Source organism: Penicillium lagena (genome assembly GCF_028827675.1).
Source record: "Penicillium lagena strain IBT 129212 chromosome Unknown utg000008l_segment0_segment0, whole genome shotgun sequence".
NCBI lineage: Eukaryota > Fungi > Ascomycota > Eurotiomycetes > Eurotiales > Aspergillaceae > Penicillium > Penicillium lagena.
The window spans coordinates 414,214-436,191 of NW_026623229.1; the positions used below are offsets into that span (position 1 = coordinate 414,214).

The window sequence follows — 21,978 nt, forward strand, 5'->3', positions numbered from 1 at the left end:
TGAAGTACGACTCTCCAGACTGGAGTTTCGACAATCTAAAATACTCGACAGTATTTTCTGAGGACGAGAACTGTAACGTGGTAGATCGTCGTCCAAGATCACAGTCGCATTGGTTCATCCATTCCATCTGGGTCGCAGACGTCTTTCCTTATCTTTGAGACAAACTCCACTTAATGTCATAGTTGAAGTAATCAGCGTGCTTGTCTCTCTGTCCACAGCCATAGCATCCAATGGCTGGGTCCCTGGCTTGAGTAGCGAAACCCCATATTGCAGCATTACTCGGAGTTATAGTCAGTCTGCCTTGGAAGCCAGCATGCCATATGAAGTAGCAATGAGCTAGTGTTAGCACTTGTTTACTTTCCTTGAGACACGGTTGAGATACAAACATGGTTTTATCAAGGTGTTATAGGGAATTCTACACGACTGGACAGTTTAGCGTTGTCAGTCATTGTGTGAGAGATGACGATGATCGTTCGATATGTTGCCCGAGGTTTGTTTGATTGGTGCTATGCCTATTTTTCTAAACACCGTCTCCAGCTTCATAGAATTTATTCCAGCGCTATTATTTATGTTAGCTCTTATTTTGTCCATAATGAGCGTCAGAGCTTACAGTATCATATGGCTTCGAGGAATCGACAAATCGAAGATCGGTTGCAAGGCGAATGATACGATCTGGGTCATTGTTGACTGTAGAAGCATGAATCTGTTCTATGGTCAGCACATTGGTTGAGATCACTGGATAATATTTTCATACAGCATGCGGCTTATGCAGCACAATATCACCGGCTTCATATTCAGCCACAAGCCAGTGCCTGCTGTGCTTATGCGCAAAGTCGAGAGGCAATTCCGACAAAAGACCGGTTGCCATCATGTTGTTGTTAAATGCATTCTTGGCTTCTTCTTCGGATAATCCGGCATCTTTAGCCTTTTTGGTGAATTCTTCTTCAAGACCGATTCCAAGGGAATCACCTGTAAGTACATTAGTTAGAAATCAACTAAAAACGTGCTTTGGTAAGACAAACCGTTCTCCAGGTAGATAAGTCCTCCTCCAGTCAGTTTGATGTCTCCAATCGGCACCCAAGCCGTCACACTGGTCGGTTCCCCATGACGAAGAAAAATCTGGTCATAATGGACTCCAATGGGCTTAGTGCCGGGGATGTTGTTTCGAAGAAGTGACCGCCGAAGGCCCAGGGTGTTAGTCTCCCACCCCGTAAAACGGGCCACGAAATTCATCAGGGCTGGGTGCCGGCAGAAGTCCTGGGCGTACCAGTCTCGATAATGGGCGTCAAGGGCCAAGTCGACGAACTGCGTCGCTTTCTCGCCTCCTGGTCGGCCATTTTTGCCCGCAGCGCCAGCACCGATGCCTGGAAACTCCTCTGCTGATTTGAGGGGATTGAAGATACCCTCAACCGGCTGCGTGCCTTCTTCTAAGACTCCTGTGGGCACCATCATGTTAAAATATTCGTGGCGCGCCTTGAGCACATCGGCGCGAGGAATCAGACCCTTCAGGAACAAGTAGCCGTCTTCCTCGTAGCGTTGTCGCAGTTTGTCAAGAGGTTCATCGGCGTGCGACTGACGCAGAAACTTGACGTTTTCCAGAGGCCCATCATTGACAGCTAGGCGTCCTGGTTGGCATATGGTTGGGAGTTGCATTTTCTGTCGACTTCTTGCGAGGTGAGAGGTCTCGTCACAAGATGTTCCACCAGGACCACATATTTATATTGTTGGCATTTCGAATCGGAGCAACTTGTTCATTCTTCAGAATTTCCTAATTTGTTCGATTTACCAGTCCGAGTATTCCACGTCCAAAATGAATTCTTATCTGGTGTGTAACTCCGCCGTCCACGACGATGTCTGGCGTCGTCTGCTCTAACCACATGAAAAAGGGAAATAAATTCCGCCGTTAAGATCCCCACAGGGAATCGCGGGGCAAAATTGCTCCTTTCAGTCGCACGGACGCAGGAATTCGCGCCCGCCGACCCACTTCATTCCCCGGCCAGACCAAAGGTACTAAAGCGCGGATTGTATCTTTCGATGTTCTCCAACCTTATTGGAGCGACGCCGAGTCAACAATGGACCAGCCTCTTCTCCAGGAATCTTCTCTACACGAATCCGGGGACCCCAGATTCAGTGACGATGAAGAGGAGGAGGAATATTTAACATGGGCGTCGTCCCCTCCAGAGACCGATTCAGGGTATTCCCTAGTCTCTCGCGCCATGCTTTCGCTCAAGCAGACGAAGCCGATCCGGCCACCCTCCGGCACTGATCTTCTTCAGCCACGGCCAGGAAACACCACCTACCTCTACGCACTCACTGCCTTTGTGTCGCTTGGTGCGTTCCTGTTCGGCTACGACCAGGGAGTTATGGGGGTTATCGTTGCCGATAAACGCTGGATTGATTTGATGCAACCGAAGAACTCATGTGCGTACCTGCTTTCTTATAGTGTTATCTAGCCCTTGCTATGCTGAATAGCGATGTTGACCATCGATAGGGGTGACGGGCATGGTGGTATCTTTGTACGACATTGGCTGCTTTATCGGAGCTATGTCACTTGGATATTTGGCCGATCCCATAGGCCGTGAGCGAACATTAGCCGTTTCCTGTGTTGTTTTCATCATAGGCGCAGTGCTCCAGGCTGCGTCCTACTCCATCACACAGATTGTACGTATCTTGGTTCCGTATATGTTCGATTGCTCAAGCTAAGCCAACAGACTATTGGCCGTGTGATTTTGGGATATGGAGTGGGAGCCTGTGCCGGTGGCGTACCATTGTATGTTGCTGAGCTGTCACCACCAGCGATCCGAGGCCGCATTGTGGCCATCGAACAGATGATTCTATGCTTGGGAGAACTGGTTGCATTCTGGCTCAATTATGGCTTTAACTTCCTTGATATCGATGACTGGTGGCGCATCCCCTTGGCTATTCAGATTCTGCCTGCTCTAATTCTTGCCTTTGGTTGCTGGTTTTGGCTCCCCCCGAGTCCACGCTGGCTGGCCAGCCAAGACCGCCCCGACTGCGCGCGAGAAGTTCTGACCCGGCTACATGGCTCGGAAGCCGCCGAGTTGGAAATGCAGGAGATCCAAAGCTCCATCGAGTTTGAGCAGACAGTTAGCGAGGCCAGCTGGAAGGATATGTTCACCAGGCCCGTTCTGAGAGTGACGCTACTGGGAATGGGGGTGCAATTTTTGCAGCAAATCACAGGGACCAACTCTATTCTCTATTACACGGTATGTGGTTAGCTCCTGCCGTCTCTCCTGCCCTAGTCGACGGGTTTCTGATATGAAAAACAGCCTTCCCTCTTCGAACGCGGCGGTATCAAGGACCCTCGCACTGCGAACCTCGCCACTGGTGGCGTAGGGATCGTGCTTTTCGTGACCTCATGGATTCCAATCTTTTTCTTTGACCGACTAGGTCGAAAGACCTGGCTGCAAATCGGAACCGTGGGCATGATGGCCGCAATGATCGGAATCACCGTTCTCCAGTGGCACGCCGAGCATCACCCCAATGACCCGGCCAACTACACGATCGTCGCATTCCCATATATGTTTTATGTGTTCTTCAACATCAGCTGGGGCGTGGGCTCGTGGACCTACGCCGCCGAGATCTTCCCTGTATCGATGCGTGCCAAGGGAAATGCCCTGACCACCGCATCGCTGTGGGCCGCGTGCTATATCGTGGCCCAAGCGAGTCCGCCGATTGCCGATGCCATTGGTTGGGGACTGTATATCATCTACTCAGGGGTCTGCATGGGGGCTTTCTTCTTCGTCCGATATGTATTGGGTATGCTAACATTTCCGTTTTCCTTAACGCAGAAGCTGACCGCTTATTTAGTCGAAACCCGTGGCCGCACCTTGGAGGAGATGTCCCGGCTATTTGGTATTGAAAGCCGGTTGGCGGAACGGACTGGCCTCAGACCTGATCCTCCTGGCAAAGGATTGATGGCAGAGGATTTGGAGGATGTGGGCTCGGCGGACTCTCTGAGGTAGAAGCCGTGGAGGGTCCGTCATGTATCCGACGGAAATATCTAAGCATCACTCCCCATTGAACGTCCCTTACAGTATTCTTGTACAAAGAAGCCAGGGCCATTGGTATTCCCATCACTACTGTAGTAGTAGATTCCCAAAAAGTGCCCTTGCAGCGGGCAGGTCTGCATTGCGTGCGGAGCGGTGCATAATGCCCCGGCCGGGCGTCGAAAATGATCCGTCTAGACCGCCAGTTGGAAAGCCCGCTAAGCCCCGCTGCGGTGAGCTGCCCCTCACTAGGCAAATTCTGAATTTTTGTCCGCAGGGGCCACCCCTTGGCCCGTGGCCGATCGAGGGGTTGAACGACTTCTGGTGATGCGGTTGGGGTGGACTTCCATGATACTTCGACGGGGTCGAGAGTAGTGAGTAAATGATTCATTCACCGCGCTTGAGCTGAAGAAAGAGGCCAACCAGGTACCCGCGGGGTTCCACCCGTGGCCGAAAACGGGGCGTCCCAGGGACCTCCGGAAGACTGATTGCGGCATCGCCTGGAGAAGAAAAGGGGAAAGCCACTGGGTGGACCAATGGCCTCAAGCTGTCGGGTCGACACGGATGCAGTCCACTTTTTCTCCCTCTCCTTTTCGGAGCCGGGGCTCGCGTGTAAGGCGATGGATTGCCCATCCCCCTCCAGATCGACAGCAGAACGGGCCAAACCATGCTGGTTCAAACGGTAAACCCAACCGAAAAAAGGCGGACGCATACATTTCATCAAGAAGAGTCCGGTGAACGTCAGGATGGAATCGTAGCGCGTAAGCTAAGGCAGACTAGAGAACCGAAAAGAAAAGTGTTGAGGGCGGGCACGTGCTAGGCTTATCTATACTTAAGCCGCCTGTTCCCTTTCTCTCCTTTCTTCTCCTTCCTCTCTCAATCCCACTATTTCCGTTGTATCGTTTCCTCTTAGGTTCGTATAAGCCTTGTCAGCAGGTCCGATCACTCTCTTCCCGAGCAGTGATCCCATACAACCGTCACAATTTTCTCCACACTTCTTAACTCGTGAGTCTGCTCTCTCGGCGGCAATGCTATTCGAGTCCTGCTCGCAGCTGCCATATATCCCCGATAGAGCTGACATGGGTCCAGGCGGCACCACCCGTTCAACGGCCGACGCTCATCCAACCGTGGAGGAGCATCGGACTGCGCACCTTTCATCCGCTAAAGCAACTTCCCGCTCTCAAGCAATTCTCACTCGCGTCGCCATCCTACTGTCAACGCAATGGCTCCCCACGCTAGCTCGGAAGCTGCCAATGGCACCGTGAACGGGTCGGTTCGCCAATCTGCCCCGCTGTTTACCGTCCAGTCGCCCAATGTGGTGTATACCCCTGACGAGATCAAGAGTCAGTACGCCTACCAGACGACGGAGGTGACTCGCACCGCGGACAACAAGCTGGTTGCTACCCCCAAGTCCACCAACTACCATTTCAAGGTCGACCGCAAGGTTGGCAAGGTCGGTATGATGCTGGTCGGCTGGGGTGGTAACAATGGTTCCACCGTGACTGCGGGTATCCTCGCCAACCGCCGTGGCCTCTCCTGGGAGACCCGCGAGGGCAAGCAGACCGCCAACTACTACGGCTCGGTCGTCATGAGCTCCACTGTCAAGCTGGGCACGGACGCAAAGACCGCGGAGGAGATCAACGTCCCCTTCCACGACCTGCTGCCCATGGTCCACCCCAACGACCTGGCCATTGGCGGCTGGGACATCAGCAGCCTGAACCTGGCCGAGTCCATGGATCGGGCCCAGGTGTTGGAGCCCAGCCTCAAGGGCCTGGTCCGCAAGGAGATGGCCGAGATGAAGCCGCTGCCCAGTATCTACTACCCCGACTTCATTGCCGCCAACCAGGAGGATCGTGCCGACAATGTCATCGAGGGCACCAAGGCCTGCTGGGCTCACGTGGAGCACATCCAGAAGGACATTCGGTAAATGAATCTCATTCCATGCACAGGAGACCCAATACTGACCCAATTCACAGCGATTTCAAGGAGAAGAACGGCCTGGACAAGGTGATTGTCATGTGGACCGCCAACACTGAGCGGTACGCCGACATCATTCCGGGCGTCAACGACACCGCCGATAATTTGATCAACTCGATCAAGTCCGGCCACGCTGAAGTCTCCCCGTCGACCGTGTTCGCCATTGCCTCGATTCTGGAGAACACTCCGTTCATCAACGGCTCGCCTCAAAACACCTTCGTGCCCGGTGCTCTTCAGTTCGCGGAGCAGCACAAGGCTTTCATTGGCGGTGACGACTTCAAGTCTGGCCAGACCAAGATGAAGTCCGCGCTGGTGGACTTCCTGATCAACGCCGGTATCAAGCTCACCTCCATTGCCAGCTATAACCACCTCGGCAACAACGACGGCAAGAACTTGAGTTCGCAGAAGCAGTTCCGCTCCAAGGAGATTTCCAAGTCGAACGTCGTCGACGACATGGTCGCGGCCAACAGCATCCTGTACGAGAAGGATGAGCACCCGGACCACACCGTCGTCATCAAGTACATGCCTGCTGTCGGGGACAACAAACGTGCTCTGGATGAGTACTACGCCGAGATCTTCATGGGCGGCCACCAGACCATCAGTCTGTTCAACATCTGCGAGGACTCCCTGCTGGCCTCGCCGCTCATCATTGATCTGGTCGTGCTCGCCGAGATGATGACCCGTGTCAGCTGGAAGGCCGACTCCGAGGGTTCCGACTACAAGGGCTTCCACAGCGTGCTGAGCGTGCTCAGCTACATGCTCAAGGCCCCCTTGACGCCGCCGGGCACCCCCGTCGTCAACGCCCTGGGCAAGCAGCGTTCTGCTCTGATTAACATCTTCCGTGCCTGTGTTGGTCTCCAGCCCGAGTCGGAGATGACCCTGGAGCACAAGCTGTTCTAAATGCGCTTCCTCGAGTTGCACTCTTGATCGATTGATCCTCGGTTTTCCAACTATAGTCACTCCTTTGATAAATGCGAACTTAAATTGATTTTCTAAATCTTGTGTCCTTCTCCGTAGCTCCATACCTTCCATACCTTCACCACGAGCTTTACGGCCTGCTAACCCTGGGTCCGGCCAATATCCGAATATGCATTCAACGCCAACTGCCCACCCAAATGAGCATACAACACATTGCCACCCTGGATCTCTCCCCGCCGAATCATATCCACCATACCGGCAAAGCTCTTCCCCTCGTAAACCGGGTCCGTGATAAATGCCTCCATGCGAGCGGCATACTCAATCGCATCCCAGGTCTGGCGATCAGGGATACCATAGATGCCAGCATGGTAGCGGTCGTCGAGAAGGATATCGGCATCGGTGATATCGTCCGCGCTCAACCCAATGTGGACAGCCGTGTTGCGGGCAATCCGCAGGACCTGCGCGCGAGTCGCCTTGACCGTCGCCGAGGCGTCGATGCCGATGATCTTTCGTTTGGGGTCTGTCGGGTGCAGACGTTCCAGAAGCTTGAACCCTGCGATCATGCCGGCGAACGTCGACCCCGTCACGGCGCAGACGACCACCGTGTCGAAGAAAACGCCTTGCTCCTGTTCCTGCTCGCGCACTTCAAATGCCCAGCGGGCGAACCCTAGTCCACCGAGCGGATGGTCGGATGCCCCGGCGGGGATGTAGTACGGCTTCTTGCCCTGCGCAATGCACTCGTCGACCACGGCCTGCGCCGTGGTCTTGTGTTCAATGCCAAACCCCGATGGGTCCAGCCGCACGTCTGCGCCCATCAGTCGTGACAGCTGGATGTTTCCAACGGTCTCATATCCCGGGTCCACCCAATCGACCCAATGCTCCTGCACCAGGCGAGCTTCAAGACCGGTGCGGGCTGCTACAGCGGCCACCTGGCGCGTATGATTGCTCTGCACGCCGCCGATTGAGACGAGGGTATCGCAACCTTGCGCCAGGGCCTCGGCGAGCAGATACTCCAGCTTACGGGTTTTGTTGCCGCCATATGCGTACGCGGAGTTCAGGTCGTCTCGCTTGGCGTAGATGGTCACCGGCGGGCGTGAGCTGTTGCTGGCGAGATCGGAGCTGATGCGGGGGAGCGCATGGATCGGCGAAGGGCCAAGGAGAAGTGGTGTTCGTGGAATGGAGGCGAAAGGCTCCGGCAGGGCAAGGTCTTTGGCCATGGCTAGCTGGAGCTTGGACTACGTTTCAGATCTAGAGTAGAATGTGAAGATGGAGAGCGATCCAGGAAGAAAGCCGGACTAAAGATATGAACGATCAGGTCAACCTCACCATGACCGTCCGAGTGGTTCTGTTTATATACCCCCTCATGGTGGGCCGTGACGGGCCTTGCCCGGGAAATGTGGCGGCCATCTAGCCCTGTAGACTGTGCTCTGCCGTGGAGATCACCGCATTCCGCCTGCCTGCATGCTGGACTGACCATCCAGAAACTGTTCTGGCTATCAAGTGCGACGTTCTCCCGAAGTAGAACCGAAACCTGCCTTTTATCTATGCAGAGAGAGGTGGAGACCACCGGATTCTTACCGACGGGGGCGAGAAGGTCCAAGCTAGCAGGCGAGCGGGGAGGTTGACTCGCAAGGTTGCTCAATGATGAGGACCTTGGCTGTTCAGGTACTAACTATACATAAGAGGTGGATAGCCCCGGCGCTACACTTCATTAACCAAGGAGACCATTCACAATTTCATATTGCACATCATCCGAACTAATTTTTGGGTCCACTACTCATAGCACAAGATCTATTTCATGTCCACCACGCAGCGGACGCAGTCACCCTGCTTCATCTGGTCGAAGGCACTGTTGATGCCATCCAGCGGCTGACGGTGCGTGATAAACTCGTCCACCTTGAGCTTACCGTTGAGGTAGTCGTCCACCAGGCCCGGCAGCTGCGTGCGGCCCTTGATACCGCCAAAGGCACATCCCTTCCACACGCGACCGGTGACGAGCTGGAATGCTATTGAAGAAGTTAGTCAAACGGACAGCGGTCAATACATCCAGAAGGACTTACGCCGAGTCGAGATCTCCTGGCCAGCGGCCGCCACACCGATGATGATGCTCTCACCCCAGCCCTTGTGGCAGGCCTCGAGCGCGGCGCGCATGACACCGACGTTGCCGGTGCAGTCGAAAGTGTAATCGCAGCCGCCGTCGGTCATCTCAATCAGGTGTTCCTGAATGGTCTTGCCCGAGAGCTTGGTCGGGTTGACAAAGTCGGTGGCACCGAATTTGCGTGCCCAGGCCTCCTTGTCGTCGTTGACGTCGACCGCAATGATCTTGCCGGCCTTATTCTTGACCGCACCCTGCATCACCGACAGACCGACACAGCCGGCACCGAACACGGCGACGTTGGAGCCCTCTTCAACCTTCGCCGTCACCACCGCGGCACCGTAGCCCGTGGTGATACCGCAGCCAAGCAGACACGAGCGGTCGGTAGGGATCTTGTCTGTGACCGCGACGACGGAGATGTCGGCGACCACAGTGTACTGCGAGAAGGTCGAGGTGCCCATGAAGTGCAGGATGTCCTTGCCGCGGGCCTTGAACCGGGAGGTGCCATCGGGCATGACACCCTTGCCCTGCGTAGCACGGATCTTTCCACAGAGGTTGGTCTTGCCAGACTTGCAGAACTTGCACTCACGGCATTCAGGAGTACTAGGAGCGAGTCAGTCGATGCCATGCTGAATGTGACCGATACCGGACATACTAGAGAGCGATCACATAGTCGCCAGGCTTGACCGAGGTCACGCCCTCACCCACCGACTCGACAATGCCAGCACCCTCGTGTCCCAGAACAATGGGGAAAGCACCCTCCGGGTCCTTACCGGAGAGCGTGTAGGCATCTGAAGGTGTTAGTGTGTGGTGCAGGGAAGGCGGGGCCTACGACGGGGCTTACCGGTGTGGCAGACGCCTGTGTGGTGGATTTGAATGCGCACCTCATGCGCTTTGGGGGGAGCGACCTCGACGTCTTCGACAGACAGAGGCTCCCCGGCAGCCCAGGCGATCGCAGCCTACCAGAGATACGTGAGTTGGTGAAATCAGAGCTTCGCGTGGCAACATGGCGGGGTACATTGGAGCTCCGCGGAAGCATCGGGACAGTTGTAGCTTACCTTGCAAGTGATGGTCTAAGGCAATCCATGTTAGTTCATGTGTACGATATTCCCAAGGAGAGTATTTTTACCTTTCCGACGGTACTGGCCATGATGTCAGGTCCGATCGGGTTCACAAAAAACGCTGTAGGCGGGCGGTTAGCAATGGCCGGGACGGGCGGGAGCTACTTCGGAGGGCCAGACTCACAGGATCAGACGGAGAGAGACGGACGGGGAGATTGATAGAGAAGAGAAAAGAAGAAAGAAGAGCGACGGGCGGGAATAATTAGGAAGAATGGGTGGAGTCGGAGAGTGAGGGGGTGGGGGAAGAACAATAGTGAACGAGACGATGAGGGGAGAGCCCGTTGTTTGCCTGAGGGGAAGAGAGGACGTGACTAAGGTTGGAGATGGTGAAGGGCGGATCCACTGCAGGACTGCCGGTTCCAGATAGGCAATTCTTCCCGCTCCAATGGATGTTTTTACTCGAACCGACCGTGCATACAGAGCTTGTCTCCGGCGACAAGAGAGGTGGATTGAATGGCTAACAGTAGAAAGACGGAGGAGAGAGCGAAGAGACAGGTCGCTATTGGCATTGTGCAGGATGGGATGTGGTGAACACGGGAGATAGTAAAAGGGATTGAGGGTGAAGCATTGGGGCTATCATGGCCCTTTTTATATTGGGAAATTGGGAAAGGCGAAGGGACCATGCCCCCCGCCCACAAGCACTATGATACACGGGAAAGAAGCCAAGTTGCTTCCTCACCGATACAGACCTCGAGAGCCAGGCAGTGATCTCACGCCAATCCCGCCAGGATCGTTCCGGTCGGACTGGACATGCCCAGGAAGTCCCGGAGACGGCCATAGCTATCCTCGAGGTCCCGTCGACTCTCCATCTCCACACATTGAGAGCCATCTTCCGCACACAGCCCGTCCATGTCCGCCATTAACGGCCGGGCATCTGCCCGCCCTGCATCATGGCGGCGTTCTGCTCCTGGAACCGCTCGTTCAAACGGGCCGAGCTCTTGAGGTGCTTGTCGACGCAGCGCATGACACACTGCTCCTCGCGGTTGATGAGGGACTTGGTGGTGAAATCATTGACGCAGTCGTCGAAACACCGCTGCACCATCTTGGAGTACATCTAGACAGCCAAGAGCGTCGTCAGACCGGCACAAGAAGAATCGAGGAGGGGAACTGAGGGTAGGCTCAGGCGAGATGGCACATCATCAGCTAGGGAGAGGTCAAGTAGCGTACCGTCATAAACTCCTTCAGCTGCTTCCGCTCCATGCGGGACGCGAATTCGCGTTGTTCGGTTGCGTTGAGTCTGGGTCAAGTCAGCCATGTGTAGGAAGAAGGGGGAAGTAAATGCACGCCGACCCTTCCATGGTGTGTGTAAGAAAAATGAATGCAACCGTTGGACAGTGTTTGGATCACTCGACTCAAACCGCTCCGAAGCTGCACCAGTTTCGGCGCAATAACGTTGATCCGATATTAAGTAATACAACACGTGACTTAATCACATGACCCATCACCCTTGGGCTCGTCGGTATATTATTATTATGATCGTGGGACCTATTATTAAAGTATTGCCGGGTGGAAATCCGTAGGGATGCCCAGAACCATCCTCAATTCCCTGACAAAGATTCTCGTCTGTCCGTCTGTGTGCAATCTCCCTCTGACCCACCGGGAGAACACGACCAGAAAAATTCACGAAGCCAGCGGAGCCCACCGGCGGGCCGATCGGTACTGGTTGTGGTAGGCGAAGGCATCTGAATGGCCACACCGGCCCCTTAGCCAGGGTCTGGCCACGATGGTTGACCAGGGGCGTGAAGTGGGTAGGGTCGGTGACGTGAGGGCAGGGCCGTTGAGTAGACCCTAGAAGACAAACTGTCGAGTTTGAGAGGATTTATTGTCGTCAATGCTCCCTTAATAGGATAACAATGAAATAGGAGAACCTCTTAATAATAATAATGGTGATAATAATAATAATAATAATAATAACAACAATAATAATAATACCAGTAGTAGTGAACGTGATAATATCAACTCAGGAACTTGCCCAGTCTATTCATAGTACTCTGCCACCGTTGGCTCGTGCCCCGTGAACCATCCTCACCCGCCTTGACCCTCTCACTCTCTTTCTCACTCACTTACTGTCTCTCAGTCATTCTCGGTTCTCCTTTCATCCTCCCTACTGCGCCCTGCCCCATCCTCCTCTCCTCTCCCCGTCATCGTGGCCTCCCCTTCAGTCTCTCCTTCTCCCTTGTCTGCCCTTTTTGGGCCCTTCTTTCCCCAGCCCCAGCCTTCTATCCTCCCGAGGGCGGTCACTATTCGGCCCTACGCGCTTTCGCTACCTCCCTCAGGTTTGCGTCAACGTCTTTCTCTTGAGTCGCACCTCGTACGCCATGGTGACCGGCAAGTCGCAGCCGGCCGCTGAGCCCATTCCTCCGCTGCCCACCTCACCCGACCCCGTGGACTCCAGCTCGCCGCCGTCTAAACGCGACCTCGCCTCGTGGTGGAGACAGTTCAAAAGGAATACCAGGAAGGATGAATTGAAAGGTACAGTGCCGACCATGCTTTTCCCCTATGCGACGGTGATGCTACCACTGCGACGGGAATTCCGTCGCTCCGGCCAGCTGCCCGCCCCTCTCGGCGTTGTGTGTCGCGCCCCCTGATCATCCACGACCGGAACTTGTTTGCGACACGAAGCGTTTCCTCCTGACCGCCATATTGATGGCGACCGCCGTCGCACGTTTCTCAGATATTGTGTTCCCTCGAGCAACCGGCTAATTCGTGAGTGCGATAGAACCGCCTCGAGGCATCTTCGGCGTGCCACTCAACGTCAGCATCAAGTACGCCAACGTCGCCATCTCCTTAACCAACGATCACGGCGAAAGTTTCATCTATGGTTATGTTCCAATTGTTGTCGCCAAGTGCGGTGTCTTCCTGAAGGAGAAAGGTACGTGGCCTGGATCCCCGGTCTGCGCGGACCCTGCTGACCCTTCTCCACTAGCTACGGATGTGGAAGGCATCTTCCGCCTAAACGGCTCCGCCAAGCGTATCAAAGACCTCCAGGAGATCTTCGACTCACCCGAGCGATACGGAAAAGGTCTGGATTGGACAGGATATACCGTGCACGATGCGGCCAACGTGCTGCGTCGGTACTTGAACCAGTTGCCGGAGCCGATCGTTCCGTTGGAATTCTATGAACGCTTCCGGGAGCCCTTGCGCACCTATCAGAAGCAGATTCAAAGCGAAGATCAAGCGGCCGATGCGGACAAGTTTGATCACGCCAAGGCCGTTGAAACGTACCAGCGGCTGATCATTGAGCTGCCGCCCTTGAACAAGCAATTGCTCCTTTATATCCTCGACCTTCTCGCAGTCTTCGCATCCAAGTCCGACCAAAATCGCATGCCCTCGGGCAACCTGTCGGCTATCTTTCAGCCCGGGATGCTGTCCCACCCGCAGCATGACATGTCGCCCGAAGAGTACAAGCTGAGCCAGGATGTGCTGATTTTCCTCATCGAGAATCAGGATCACTTTCTGTTTGGGATGAGTGGCACCGCGGCCGACGAGCAGACGATGAAGGAGGTCGAAGCGGGCATGCCGCCCAAGACGTCGCACTCGAATATGCGTCGCTCCGTGTCCAGTGCCAGTGGAAGCACTGAGGGGCACCGTAAGCTGGACAACCTGCGCCGTAACGTCTCTGTTTCATCCAAAAACTCGCGGAACTCGAACAATGCCCCCAGCCCCGGTACACCAACTTCTGCTTCTGGTGGTGGCGTTCACCGCAGTAATACCCTGCCATCCAAGATGACTCCCGTCGTTGCTTCTGCGCGCTATTCACGACCCAGCGAGGCCAGCGCGACCAATCAAGCTGGTCTCTCCGTTTCCCATCAAAGTTCTCGATCGACTAGTCGAACGCCATCCGTACTCGAAGCGCCAGAAGAGCAGGACCCTACCCAAGCCACCTTGGGATCTTCCACGCCAGCCACCACGTTCAAGCATACCTCGACTCACGGACCTGTACCAGTGGCTGCGTCCGAGCCTCGCAGCATCAGCGACAACCCCCGTCCGCAGGAAATCCTGCAAACCCCAACCTCCCCGCCCCCTCAAGTCCTGACGCCGACTCGTGAGCGAAAACTTTCCACTCTCTTTAGCAAATCACCCGTCGCAGATGGAGATCAGAAGGAAACTCGGCAGCCAAATCGGTTGAAGAAACGACGAATTCCTGGCAGCGCCAGTGCCAGTGCCCAGAGCTCATCCAACTCCTTGCAAGGAGTGAACTCGGAAAGTGTGGATGCTCTTTTGGAATCGTCGCGTGGAAGGAAGTCGACGGACATCAGCATGGGCGATACCACCCCCCGACCAGCTCAGTCGGCAATCTTGGGCTCTCAGGCAGAGTCCAATGTAAACCCCGGCGAGAACACACCGCAGCCGGCGACGGACAACTCCCTGCGACCTCATCAATCCCGCACTCCTTCTATGAACTCGCGCTCGTCGTTCACCGACCACTCGGACCTGGATCAAGCCGACGAGGCGTCACGATCCGAGCGCCGAGATCACCGCCGCAGCTGGCGGTTCCATCGCTCGTCTAAACGGAGCAGCGAACAGCTTGGACTGGGTCTCTCATCTCCGCCCCTCGCCCCAAACAACCCAGGCGCAGAACAGAGCAGTAGCTCTGCCGGAAATGACCCACAGGTTGCTCCTAGCGATCTGTCGAGCCAGCCGCTGAGTTTGGATGCCGAGGTTCAAGGCAATGGTGTGTCTAGCTCCGAGCCAGAGAAGAAAAGCCTATTTGGCAAATTTAAGGCCAAAGTCGCTCAAGTCCGGGATGGCGTAAAGGATGATCGCGATCGAAACAAAAGCCCCGGTCGTTCGGACACAGATCCTTCTCTCACGAGCCAGCCGTTGTCCCCGACTGGTCCTGACCAGGCCAATGGCATGCCACCGTCCATTGAGGTGCCGCGAGAGCAAGCGAAGGAAGAACCCCTTCGCTCCCCTGTTTCACCCATGCCTGGTGGACTTCCGCCTTCGATCCCTGAGGAGCCTCATAGCCCCGTGGTGCCGTCTGCTGCCCCAACTTCGGACCCCGCCAAAGAGGTGTCTCAAATTGCAAGCACCGGGACTGCTGAGGCACCGACCTCAGCACCAGTGGACTCTTCTGGTGCTTTCAAGGAGGCTTCCAAGGAGGCTGAAGAGCCCTCTACCTAAGTGTCCTCTTAACGCTCTTCCAGCCTGCGCAACTGCTTGGTGCTTGTATCTCTTTTTGTTTTAGCGTTGATCCTTTGTTCCCTCAGGCACCAGGCGAGAGACTTGGGATTGGTATTGGGGGTTTCCTATCATCCGTGTTTTAGTATTTTCTATGTCTGTTTCATTTCCCTTGTGCTTGGGATCTTATACCTTGAAAGCAATCTCCCCTTTTGATCTCTGGCCTTGCTTCTCTTGTCTGGCCTTTCATCCGGAATCCTTTTCTCTACGCGTTCTTCCAACACCTAATCCCTGTTCATATCCCTTTCTTGCCGGTGTCATGCGTCGCGATGTGTCAACGAATGTATGGATGTCCCTTTATCTTCAGCCAGTCTATCTGTTCTTCTTGTGGTTGATTGGCTACTGTTGGACCTTGGCTCAGGCCATTTCACGATTGCTAGAATCAGATTCCATGAAGTTAGTTGGTTGATTACTATTGTATGTTGGTCAGTCTAGGAAGTAAATCTCTAATGCCTGAGTGACGAGGCACCACATGCAAACCAGACAAACCCTAGCGGGATTACTTCCCTTTCCTCACCTAGAACTTCGACCAAACCAGACCGCAAGTTCTGCTCCCATGTGTCCACAATGGCCTCGCCCTCCTCTCCTGCTTCTTCACTGAGCCCTGCGGCATCCTCCAGCTCGACTCCAGGCCAGCCCCTCGTTGAGAAACCTCCTCCACCTGTCGACATCCTTCCGTCACCTACCGCGCAAATCTACTCGTTCGTGCATCCGGCATTGCTGCTGACGCTATGTGCTATCCGCTTTGATGCATTGATTGCAAATCCGGCCCGCGAGCTCCTGAATAGCCTGCCATGGCTGCTGCTCCTGCAGTTGAGCTACGTGATGGTCTGTCTTCCGCCGGTTGGGACGGCACCGTCTCCTTCATCTTCCAAGGTGGTGGACACGGGTTCACCGATTCCCGGGGATGGGGAGAGGAAATCTGCTCCCCGATCGCCCTCTTCGCCTAGCGTCGCGTTGCGACCCGGTAAGCCTGGCTACCGGCGGAAGCAACAGACGGGCAAGAACATTTGGGCTGGCATTTGGGCTAAATTGATGGTATGAGAGCTGCTTCTTAGACAATTGGCTACTATCTAACGCTGACAACGTTCTATAGCCTGCTTTCCTTTCCCTCGCCCTCATCTCTCTCCTGGCCACACCCGTTTTGGCCATCCTGCTCGTCCTCTTCGGCGCTCCGCTCACCACCCAAAACGCCGAAACTATGCTCTGCGCCGCCCATATGGCTGTTCTTTCTGCGACTGCATTGGTATACGTTCATGGAGTCGACGGTGTGGCCTGGAAAGAAATCTGGGGCTTCGCTCGTCCGGCCGACTCGGTCTGGGGCGGCGCTCTGGGGACGGGCCTGGGAGCATGGTTCGGTGCTATTCCCATTCCATTGGACTGGTTAGTATTCTACAACCATTGAATCGTAGCGATCAATCTTGGCTGACTTTTGGATGGCAGGGATCGGCCATGGCAAACATTCCCTATCACTATCCTGGTTGGGGCCTACATCGGCCATGCCGTGGGTTCGTTGGTGTCTCGGTCTCCTCTTCTCTATGGGAAGCGGGTTCAATTTGCTCCGGAGGACAATGAAGATGCCGAAAAGAAGACAAACTAAGGATTTGCTGTGTCAATTGTGCTGTAGCTCGGCGCACGCGGATTTAGAGGACTTCTGTCATAAATCGCCTCTTGTGAGGACCAATCAGTTAATGTATACTATCATGGCCTAATCGCTTATTCAACGTTACCTCCGTCAGCTTCGGTTAGTGTTGGTGTGGGCCTAGACCATATCGAGTAGTTAAACGAGATACTACTTGACCGGGGTCTTGGATAGATTCGCTCGCCCATAAATAACACTAGCAACAACTGCCCCTGAATGCTCCATTCTACTCCATCCCACCCACCATGAAACTCCTAGCTTTCACTGCCCTCGTCGGTCTCTCTCTTTCTACCGCTGCCGCGGATCCCTCGTCGCCATTAGGTGCAGCGCCCATCCCACTGCCCTCGCTGGCCGATGATTTCGTACCACAAGCCGGCGAAGATGCAACTGTAGTCGAGGCAATCCGAAACACCCTCGCACTATACCCGTTTGCCATTGACGGAAAGAACTTCGACGCCCTGGGCAAGGTCTTTGCCCAAAATGCCGTCGCCAACTACTCGGCACCTCTCAATGTTCTGACCCCACTGTCTAACATCGAGTCGGCACTCGCCGCCAGCCTGGAGTGTGTTACGACACAGCATCTATTTGGCACCCAGCTGATTGATTTGGTCTCGCCTACGGTCGCCGAGTCTGTAACCTACTACCGCGCTGCACATTTCGGCACCGGACAAGCTACCGGCCAAGTTGTGTATGCCTATGGCCAGTACCAGGATATATGGCATCGGCAGTCAGATCAGACGTGGCGCATTGCGCACCGGAATCTGGTTTATATGGTATGCTTGCGATAAAAACACAAATGGCCTACTGTCATTTACTGACCTATCGATCCAGGGCCCGGTCATTGGCAATGAGACTATTTTTGTTTGCTAGAACATAAGTTCCTGTACCGATCGATGATAGCATACAAAGCAGTTAGAGTGGCATCAGGCCCGTTTAGTTTCCGTGGCGTCACCCAACATAACAATTCGAATCTTTTTCCGATCCAAGAAGCGTTCTTCGTCCTCCTCAAGGATTTTCGCCGCCTCCGGTTCTTCGAACTTGACCCGGAATGCCTCGAAGTGCTTCTGGTCCTCAAAGGATACGTCTGCAATGGCATCAAAGTCAAACTGAGCTTGTTCGCCCAAAAAGACCACTGCCGGATAGGAAGGACTGCCGTCGGCAACTCCATCTGCTGGCTGGCGAGCCAGGTAGAGACGCTTGTGGGAGACTGGGAAATCAGACCCGGCTATTTTCTGAACGAGTGGGACATGGACTGTTTCGTAGTGGTGCTGGAACTGGGCCGGAGTAAGATCGGGCTTGCGGGGGGCGAAGATAAGAATGCGGACGGTCATTTTGGTAGAGATGATTCTATTCTGACAGATATATTGGAATAGGCACAGCAAAGGAAGCAAGAATGATAATCTGGAAAGGCGGGTGGAAATGTATTAAATAGCACGCAATGTCAGGCATGAGGTTACAATACCAGATGCGGCCCCAATTGGGGCTGTTTATATACAGAGGCAATGCCAATTTTGGAGCCCTCGAAGTAGCGCGCTAAAATTCTGCGGGTAGTTACCGTGTAAACCACTCAAAAACCACTATTAATAGGCGCTGTATGGAAAATCGGTAAAGAAAGGTACTTTGGAGGGTTTCGGGCTTTAGGCCTGCCACGTTACTTGTTTTGTATATTCAAATTGTCTGTCGTTTTAGTCCGTTTTAGAATTGGAGAACATGAGATGTTTTGATTCGTGATTTGCACTCCATGTTGGAGCGTCGTGTTTGTTATATTCGACATGTACGGCTACCCGTTGCCAACATAGGTGGCGGCTGATGTAGGTACTATTGCAAGCCAAATGAAGCAGGGTAATGTCGTTCAGGCCAATCATCCTGTGAACGCATATACGATGCAATCAAAGCTTGCTGAACTCCTTGAAGCTGCCATGTCGGCCCGACCCTTTGCTGAATTTGGCAGCGCCTGCGATGGCCTCGGCAGAGATGACTTTGCGTCCAGCATTGAATTCCTGAGACATGGCGTCCTGGAAGGAAGTGGCATTAAATGCGCTGTAGTAGCATGAGCGTCGGTCTGTGTTTAAGCAAAGTTCTGGGAAGGCGATGAGCTGCTTTGCAATGGCAAGAGCCTCCTTCAACGACTCTCCCTTGGGGACCACACGGTTGACCAGCCCCATACTTAGTGCTTCCTGAGCGCCAACCGGTCGACCAGTCAATATCATGTCCATGGCGCGGCCGAGGCCGACAATCGCTTGCAAGCGAACAGTGCCTCCGTCGATGAGTGGCACGCCCCAGCGCCGACAGAAGACGCCAAAAATCGAGTCCTCCTCGGCCACGCGCATGTCGGCCAGGAGACTCAGCTCCAGGCCACCTGCCACCGCGTACCCGGCAACCGCCGCAATGATGGGTTTTTGCACGATCAGCCTGGAAGGCCCCATGGGCCCAAGGTTGCGGCCGGAGACAGGCTGGAGATTGTCGGCAGGAGTATTATCGCGTTTTTGCGCAACGCTGTGCAAGTCGGCGCCTGCACAAAAGGTATCACCGGTGCCGGTGAGAATGCAGACCTTCTGTGTTGCGTCTGCCTCAAACACGAGGATGGCCTCGTACAGCTTCGAGGCAGTCAGGGGATCGACCGCATTCTTCCGAGGGGACCGGTTGATCGTGACAATTGTGATGCCCTCATGAGAGGTGTCAGTAAGCACGAGAGAGGGTTCGGCCGTCATGATCCAGGTGAAATACACCATCCATAGGGGATCGGTGCTGGGCCAACCTTATACAGCATCATCATTCCTGTGTTCTAGGAATGCCTCGGCTAAACCCCACATCCGCAACGCACCTCTCCGACCTCCATCGGATCGACTGATTTCGTCCCCATAGCGCCATGTCCAGCGCGTGTATCATCTGTCACAAGCGCAAGGTAATTAGCGGGTCAATCGACCTAGCCTTATTTCGGCAATGCTGACTGCCCCAGGTGCGCTGTGACCTGGCTATCCACGACCCGTGCACCAATTGCCGCAAGTCCGATGTGGAGTGCAGGTATGTAGATGCGCCCGGAATGGGCGGCCTGCCGACTAATCAATGCATGCATTCAGGCCCTATACAAGGAAACGCAAGAGATTCACGAACAGTCTGTCGCCGGGGCGGCACATCCCTGACCCTGTTCTGAGCGAGACACCCCAGCGCAGCGCCTCCCACGCCCCGGTGGGCCCGACCGATAGTCGGATAGGATCGCACAGCTTCTCTCTAGACCCTGCTCAGACGGCCGATGCAATTTCCACGGGGCCATTGTCGCTGCCCGAAAACGATGATGCGCCCTTCATCAAGGAAGAAAGCTACCGCGGGCGTAGCGAGTATCTCGGCGGAAGCGTGCCATTCAACGAGAATATGGTCAAGCCCGGTCGCGAAGCCACATATCCCGAGCAGAAGGTATCGGAAGCAGACCTACAAATGCTTCAAGAGCAAGGCGCTTTCGAGCTGCCGCCAGTATCGGTCCAGAAGGAACTGATGGACAGCTTCAACCAGTATTGCGTTTCTTGGACCCCCATTGTCGACCCGCGGTGGCTGGATGACAATGCACAACCACCCATGCTACTTCTCCAGGCAATTTTCCTGGCAGGCAGTCGGGTATCAAAGACCCCTTTAGAATACGGGACAAGCGAAGTGTTCTACCGGCGAGCTAAGCTTCTATTTTTTTTTGGCGGCACCAACAACCCCCTCATCTCGATTGTGGCAGCCTGTCTTTTGCATTGGTATAATCCAGTAGGACCCGAGAGTGTTTCCACTGACACAAGCGGTTTCTGGATTCGCACCGCTGGTGCAATGGCTTTCCAGATCGGACTGCATAAAGAACCACCCCCGAACGCCAGAGACCGTGGGCTTCGACGTCGGTTATGGTGGTCTTTAGTTGTAAGTCTCTCTTTCCCTGGAAGGGTTGAGAATGCAGCTGACGAGACAAGATTCGTGATAATATCATTTCCGTGGGAGTCGGGCGCCCGCGGACAATAAATCTGCGTGACAGCGACGTGCTTCCGCCCTCGCTAGATGATTTCCCCGTCCGAGACTTTAAGGCTCAGCTTTTCTTAGCTTATTGCACCATCACTCGGCTTTTGGGTGATACTGTTGAATGCTACTTGCGCAAAGAGATTTCTCGACAGCGGCAGGTCAATTTGGAGAACGCTGTGTACCGATGGGCCAAACAAGCCATCCCGAAGCTACGCTCATCTGTCCTAGCGCAAGAGGACGCATTCACCTGCCATTTCGAGTTCCAGCAGCTACTAGTCATCTATTTTGTTGTGCTCATCATTCTCCATCGTTCACCCACCCCAAACAGCGTGCCGCCAGCTGTATCGATCGTGGCGTCCTCGTTTATCGCGGGCATCTGGGAAGAGTTTCTTCTACGCGATGAGCTCCGCTACTTGGGCCCTGTTTTTGCCTTTTATGGTCTTTGTGCCGGGCTTCCGCTACTTTCAAGCTGTCGATATACGCACCTGCAAAGCATAGCTGAACACGAATTGACGGTCATGAAGTTATCGCTTCAGAAACTCTCCGAAAGGTGGCTTTCGGCGGTTGGTCCGTTGCGAGCTCTTAATAAATTGACCGAAGAAGTCCGAGCGCAAGGACCGTTCGAGGGTCCATCGCCCGCTCTTGACCCTGACACGGCTTCGTTCTTTGAGGGATTTGACAGCAAAATGTGCAAACAATGGCGCCTGATCGGACAGTCCTCTGAACCACCTAATGGGGACACGGCCATCGCGGCCACTTGCTCGTTAGCAGACCTCCAAGAAGCCAGTGATGCCCTTCATCCGTTCGACACGCGACCAGAAGAGCAACTTACGGAGAACTACGACCTTACGACACTCGATGGCGACTTGGATCCATTTAGTAACAATTGGGAAGGAGCTGGATTCGACTGGAGTGGCTCCTGGCTTCTCAATTTGTGAAAGAAGTTTTTTTTTGTCACCAACATATACCCAAAATCTCGGCGTTCGCACATTTACTAGACTTGTGGCCTCGTATAGTGAAAGCTAGAGGCAGAATGAATTC

The 21,978-nt window shown here is 54.4% G+C and overlaps 12 protein-coding genes across 12 annotated transcripts; 6 read left to right on the forward strand and 6 right to left on the reverse strand.

The window, feature by feature from the left end:
- Window positions 1–520: 520 nt before the first annotated feature.
- N7510_010712 (uncharacterized protein) lies at window positions 521–1,653 on the reverse strand (the record flags this gene model as incomplete). Its single annotated transcript, XM_056982637.1, has 4 exons — window positions 521–559; window positions 611–703; window positions 755–969; window positions 1,023–1,653. The coding sequence occupies 4 exons, from the start codon at window positions 1,651–1,653 to the stop codon at window positions 521–523; spliced, it is 978 nt and encodes a 325-aa protein (XP_056828131.1).
- A 419-nt stretch (window positions 1,654–2,072) lies between these two features.
- On the forward strand, window positions 2,073–3,986 carry N7510_010713 (sugar porter family MFS transporter; the record flags this gene model as incomplete). Its single annotated transcript, XM_056982638.1, has 5 exons — window positions 2,073–2,421; window positions 2,492–2,661; window positions 2,712–3,227; window positions 3,291–3,780; window positions 3,832–3,986. The coding sequence occupies 5 exons, from the start codon at window positions 2,073–2,075 to the stop codon at window positions 3,984–3,986; spliced, it is 1,680 nt and encodes a 559-aa protein (XP_056828132.1).
- A 1,246-nt stretch (window positions 3,987–5,232) lies between these two features.
- N7510_010714 (inositol-3-phosphate synthase INO1) lies at window positions 5,233–6,887 on the forward strand (the record flags this gene model as incomplete). Its single annotated transcript, XM_056982639.1, has 2 exons — window positions 5,233–5,933; window positions 5,987–6,887. The coding sequence occupies 2 exons, from the start codon at window positions 5,233–5,235 to the stop codon at window positions 6,885–6,887; spliced, it is 1,602 nt and encodes a 533-aa protein (XP_056828133.1).
- Window positions 6,888–7,045: 158 nt separating this feature from the next.
- N7510_010715 (putative 1-aminocyclopropane-1-carboxylate deaminase) lies at window positions 7,046–8,122 on the reverse strand (the record flags this gene model as incomplete). The annotated part of the gene is made up of 1 exon (XM_056982640.1): window positions 7,046–8,122. One exon carries the CDS (start codon window positions 8,120–8,122, stop codon window positions 7,046–7,048), a length of 1,077 nt encoding a protein of 358 aa, XP_056828134.1.
- Window positions 8,123–8,696: 574 nt separating this feature from the next.
- On the reverse strand, window positions 8,697–10,150 carry N7510_010716 (bifunctional alcohol dehydrogenase/S-(hydroxymethyl)glutathione dehydrogenase; the record flags this gene model as incomplete). The annotated part of the gene is made up of 6 exons (XM_056982641.1): window positions 8,697–8,911; window positions 8,966–9,603; window positions 9,656–9,791; window positions 9,845–9,959; window positions 10,059–10,073; window positions 10,130–10,150. The coding sequence occupies 6 exons, from the start codon at window positions 10,148–10,150 to the stop codon at window positions 8,697–8,699; spliced, it is 1,140 nt and encodes a 379-aa protein (XP_056828135.1).
- Window positions 10,151–10,980: 830 nt separating this feature from the next.
- tim9 (protein transporter TIM9) lies at window positions 10,981–11,419 on the reverse strand (the record flags this gene model as incomplete). The annotated part of the gene is made up of 3 exons (XM_056982642.1): window positions 10,981–11,175; window positions 11,289–11,358; window positions 11,412–11,419. The coding sequence occupies 3 exons, from the start codon at window positions 11,417–11,419 to the stop codon at window positions 10,981–10,983; spliced, it is 273 nt and encodes a 90-aa protein (XP_056828136.1).
- Window positions 11,420–12,439: 1,020 nt separating this feature from the next.
- N7510_010718 (uncharacterized protein) lies at window positions 12,440–15,248 on the forward strand (the record flags this gene model as incomplete). Its single annotated transcript, XM_056982643.1, has 3 exons — window positions 12,440–12,693; window positions 12,833–12,993; window positions 13,048–15,248. The coding sequence occupies 3 exons, from the start codon at window positions 12,440–12,442 to the stop codon at window positions 15,246–15,248; spliced, it is 2,616 nt and encodes an 871-aa protein (XP_056828137.1).
- A 624-nt stretch (window positions 15,249–15,872) lies between these two features.
- N7510_010719 (PIG-F family protein) lies at window positions 15,873–16,905 on the forward strand (the record flags this gene model as incomplete). Its single annotated transcript, XM_056982644.1, has 3 exons — window positions 15,873–16,343; window positions 16,402–16,688; window positions 16,749–16,905. The coding sequence occupies 3 exons, from the start codon at window positions 15,873–15,875 to the stop codon at window positions 16,903–16,905; spliced, it is 915 nt and encodes a 304-aa protein (XP_056828138.1).
- A 287-nt stretch (window positions 16,906–17,192) lies between these two features.
- Window positions 17,193–17,735, forward strand: N7510_010720 (nuclear transport factor 2 family protein; the record flags this gene model as incomplete). The annotated part of the gene is made up of 1 exon (XM_056982645.1): window positions 17,193–17,735. One exon carries the CDS (start codon window positions 17,193–17,195, stop codon window positions 17,733–17,735), a length of 543 nt encoding a protein of 180 aa, XP_056828139.1.
- Window positions 17,736–17,870: 135 nt separating this feature from the next.
- N7510_010721 (EthD domain-containing protein) lies at window positions 17,871–18,278 on the reverse strand (the record flags this gene model as incomplete). Its single annotated transcript, XM_056982646.1, has 1 exon — window positions 17,871–18,278. The coding sequence occupies one exon, from the start codon at window positions 18,276–18,278 to the stop codon at window positions 17,871–17,873; it is 408 nt and encodes a 135-aa protein (XP_056828140.1).
- A 558-nt stretch (window positions 18,279–18,836) lies between these two features.
- On the reverse strand, window positions 18,837–19,658 carry N7510_010722 (enoyl-CoA hydratase/isomerase family protein; the record flags this gene model as incomplete). Its single annotated transcript, XM_056982647.1, has 1 exon — window positions 18,837–19,658. The coding sequence occupies one exon, from the start codon at window positions 19,656–19,658 to the stop codon at window positions 18,837–18,839; it is 822 nt and encodes a 273-aa protein (XP_056828141.1).
- A 158-nt stretch (window positions 19,659–19,816) lies between these two features.
- Window positions 19,817–21,875, forward strand: N7510_010723 (transcription factor domain-containing protein; the record flags this gene model as incomplete). Its single annotated transcript, XM_056982648.1, has 4 exons — window positions 19,817–19,852; window positions 19,907–19,971; window positions 20,028–20,841; window positions 20,892–21,875. 4 exons carry the CDS (start codon window positions 19,817–19,819, stop codon window positions 21,873–21,875), a joined length of 1,899 nt encoding a protein of 632 aa, XP_056828142.1.
- Between the last annotated feature and the right edge of the window lie 103 nt (window positions 21,876–21,978).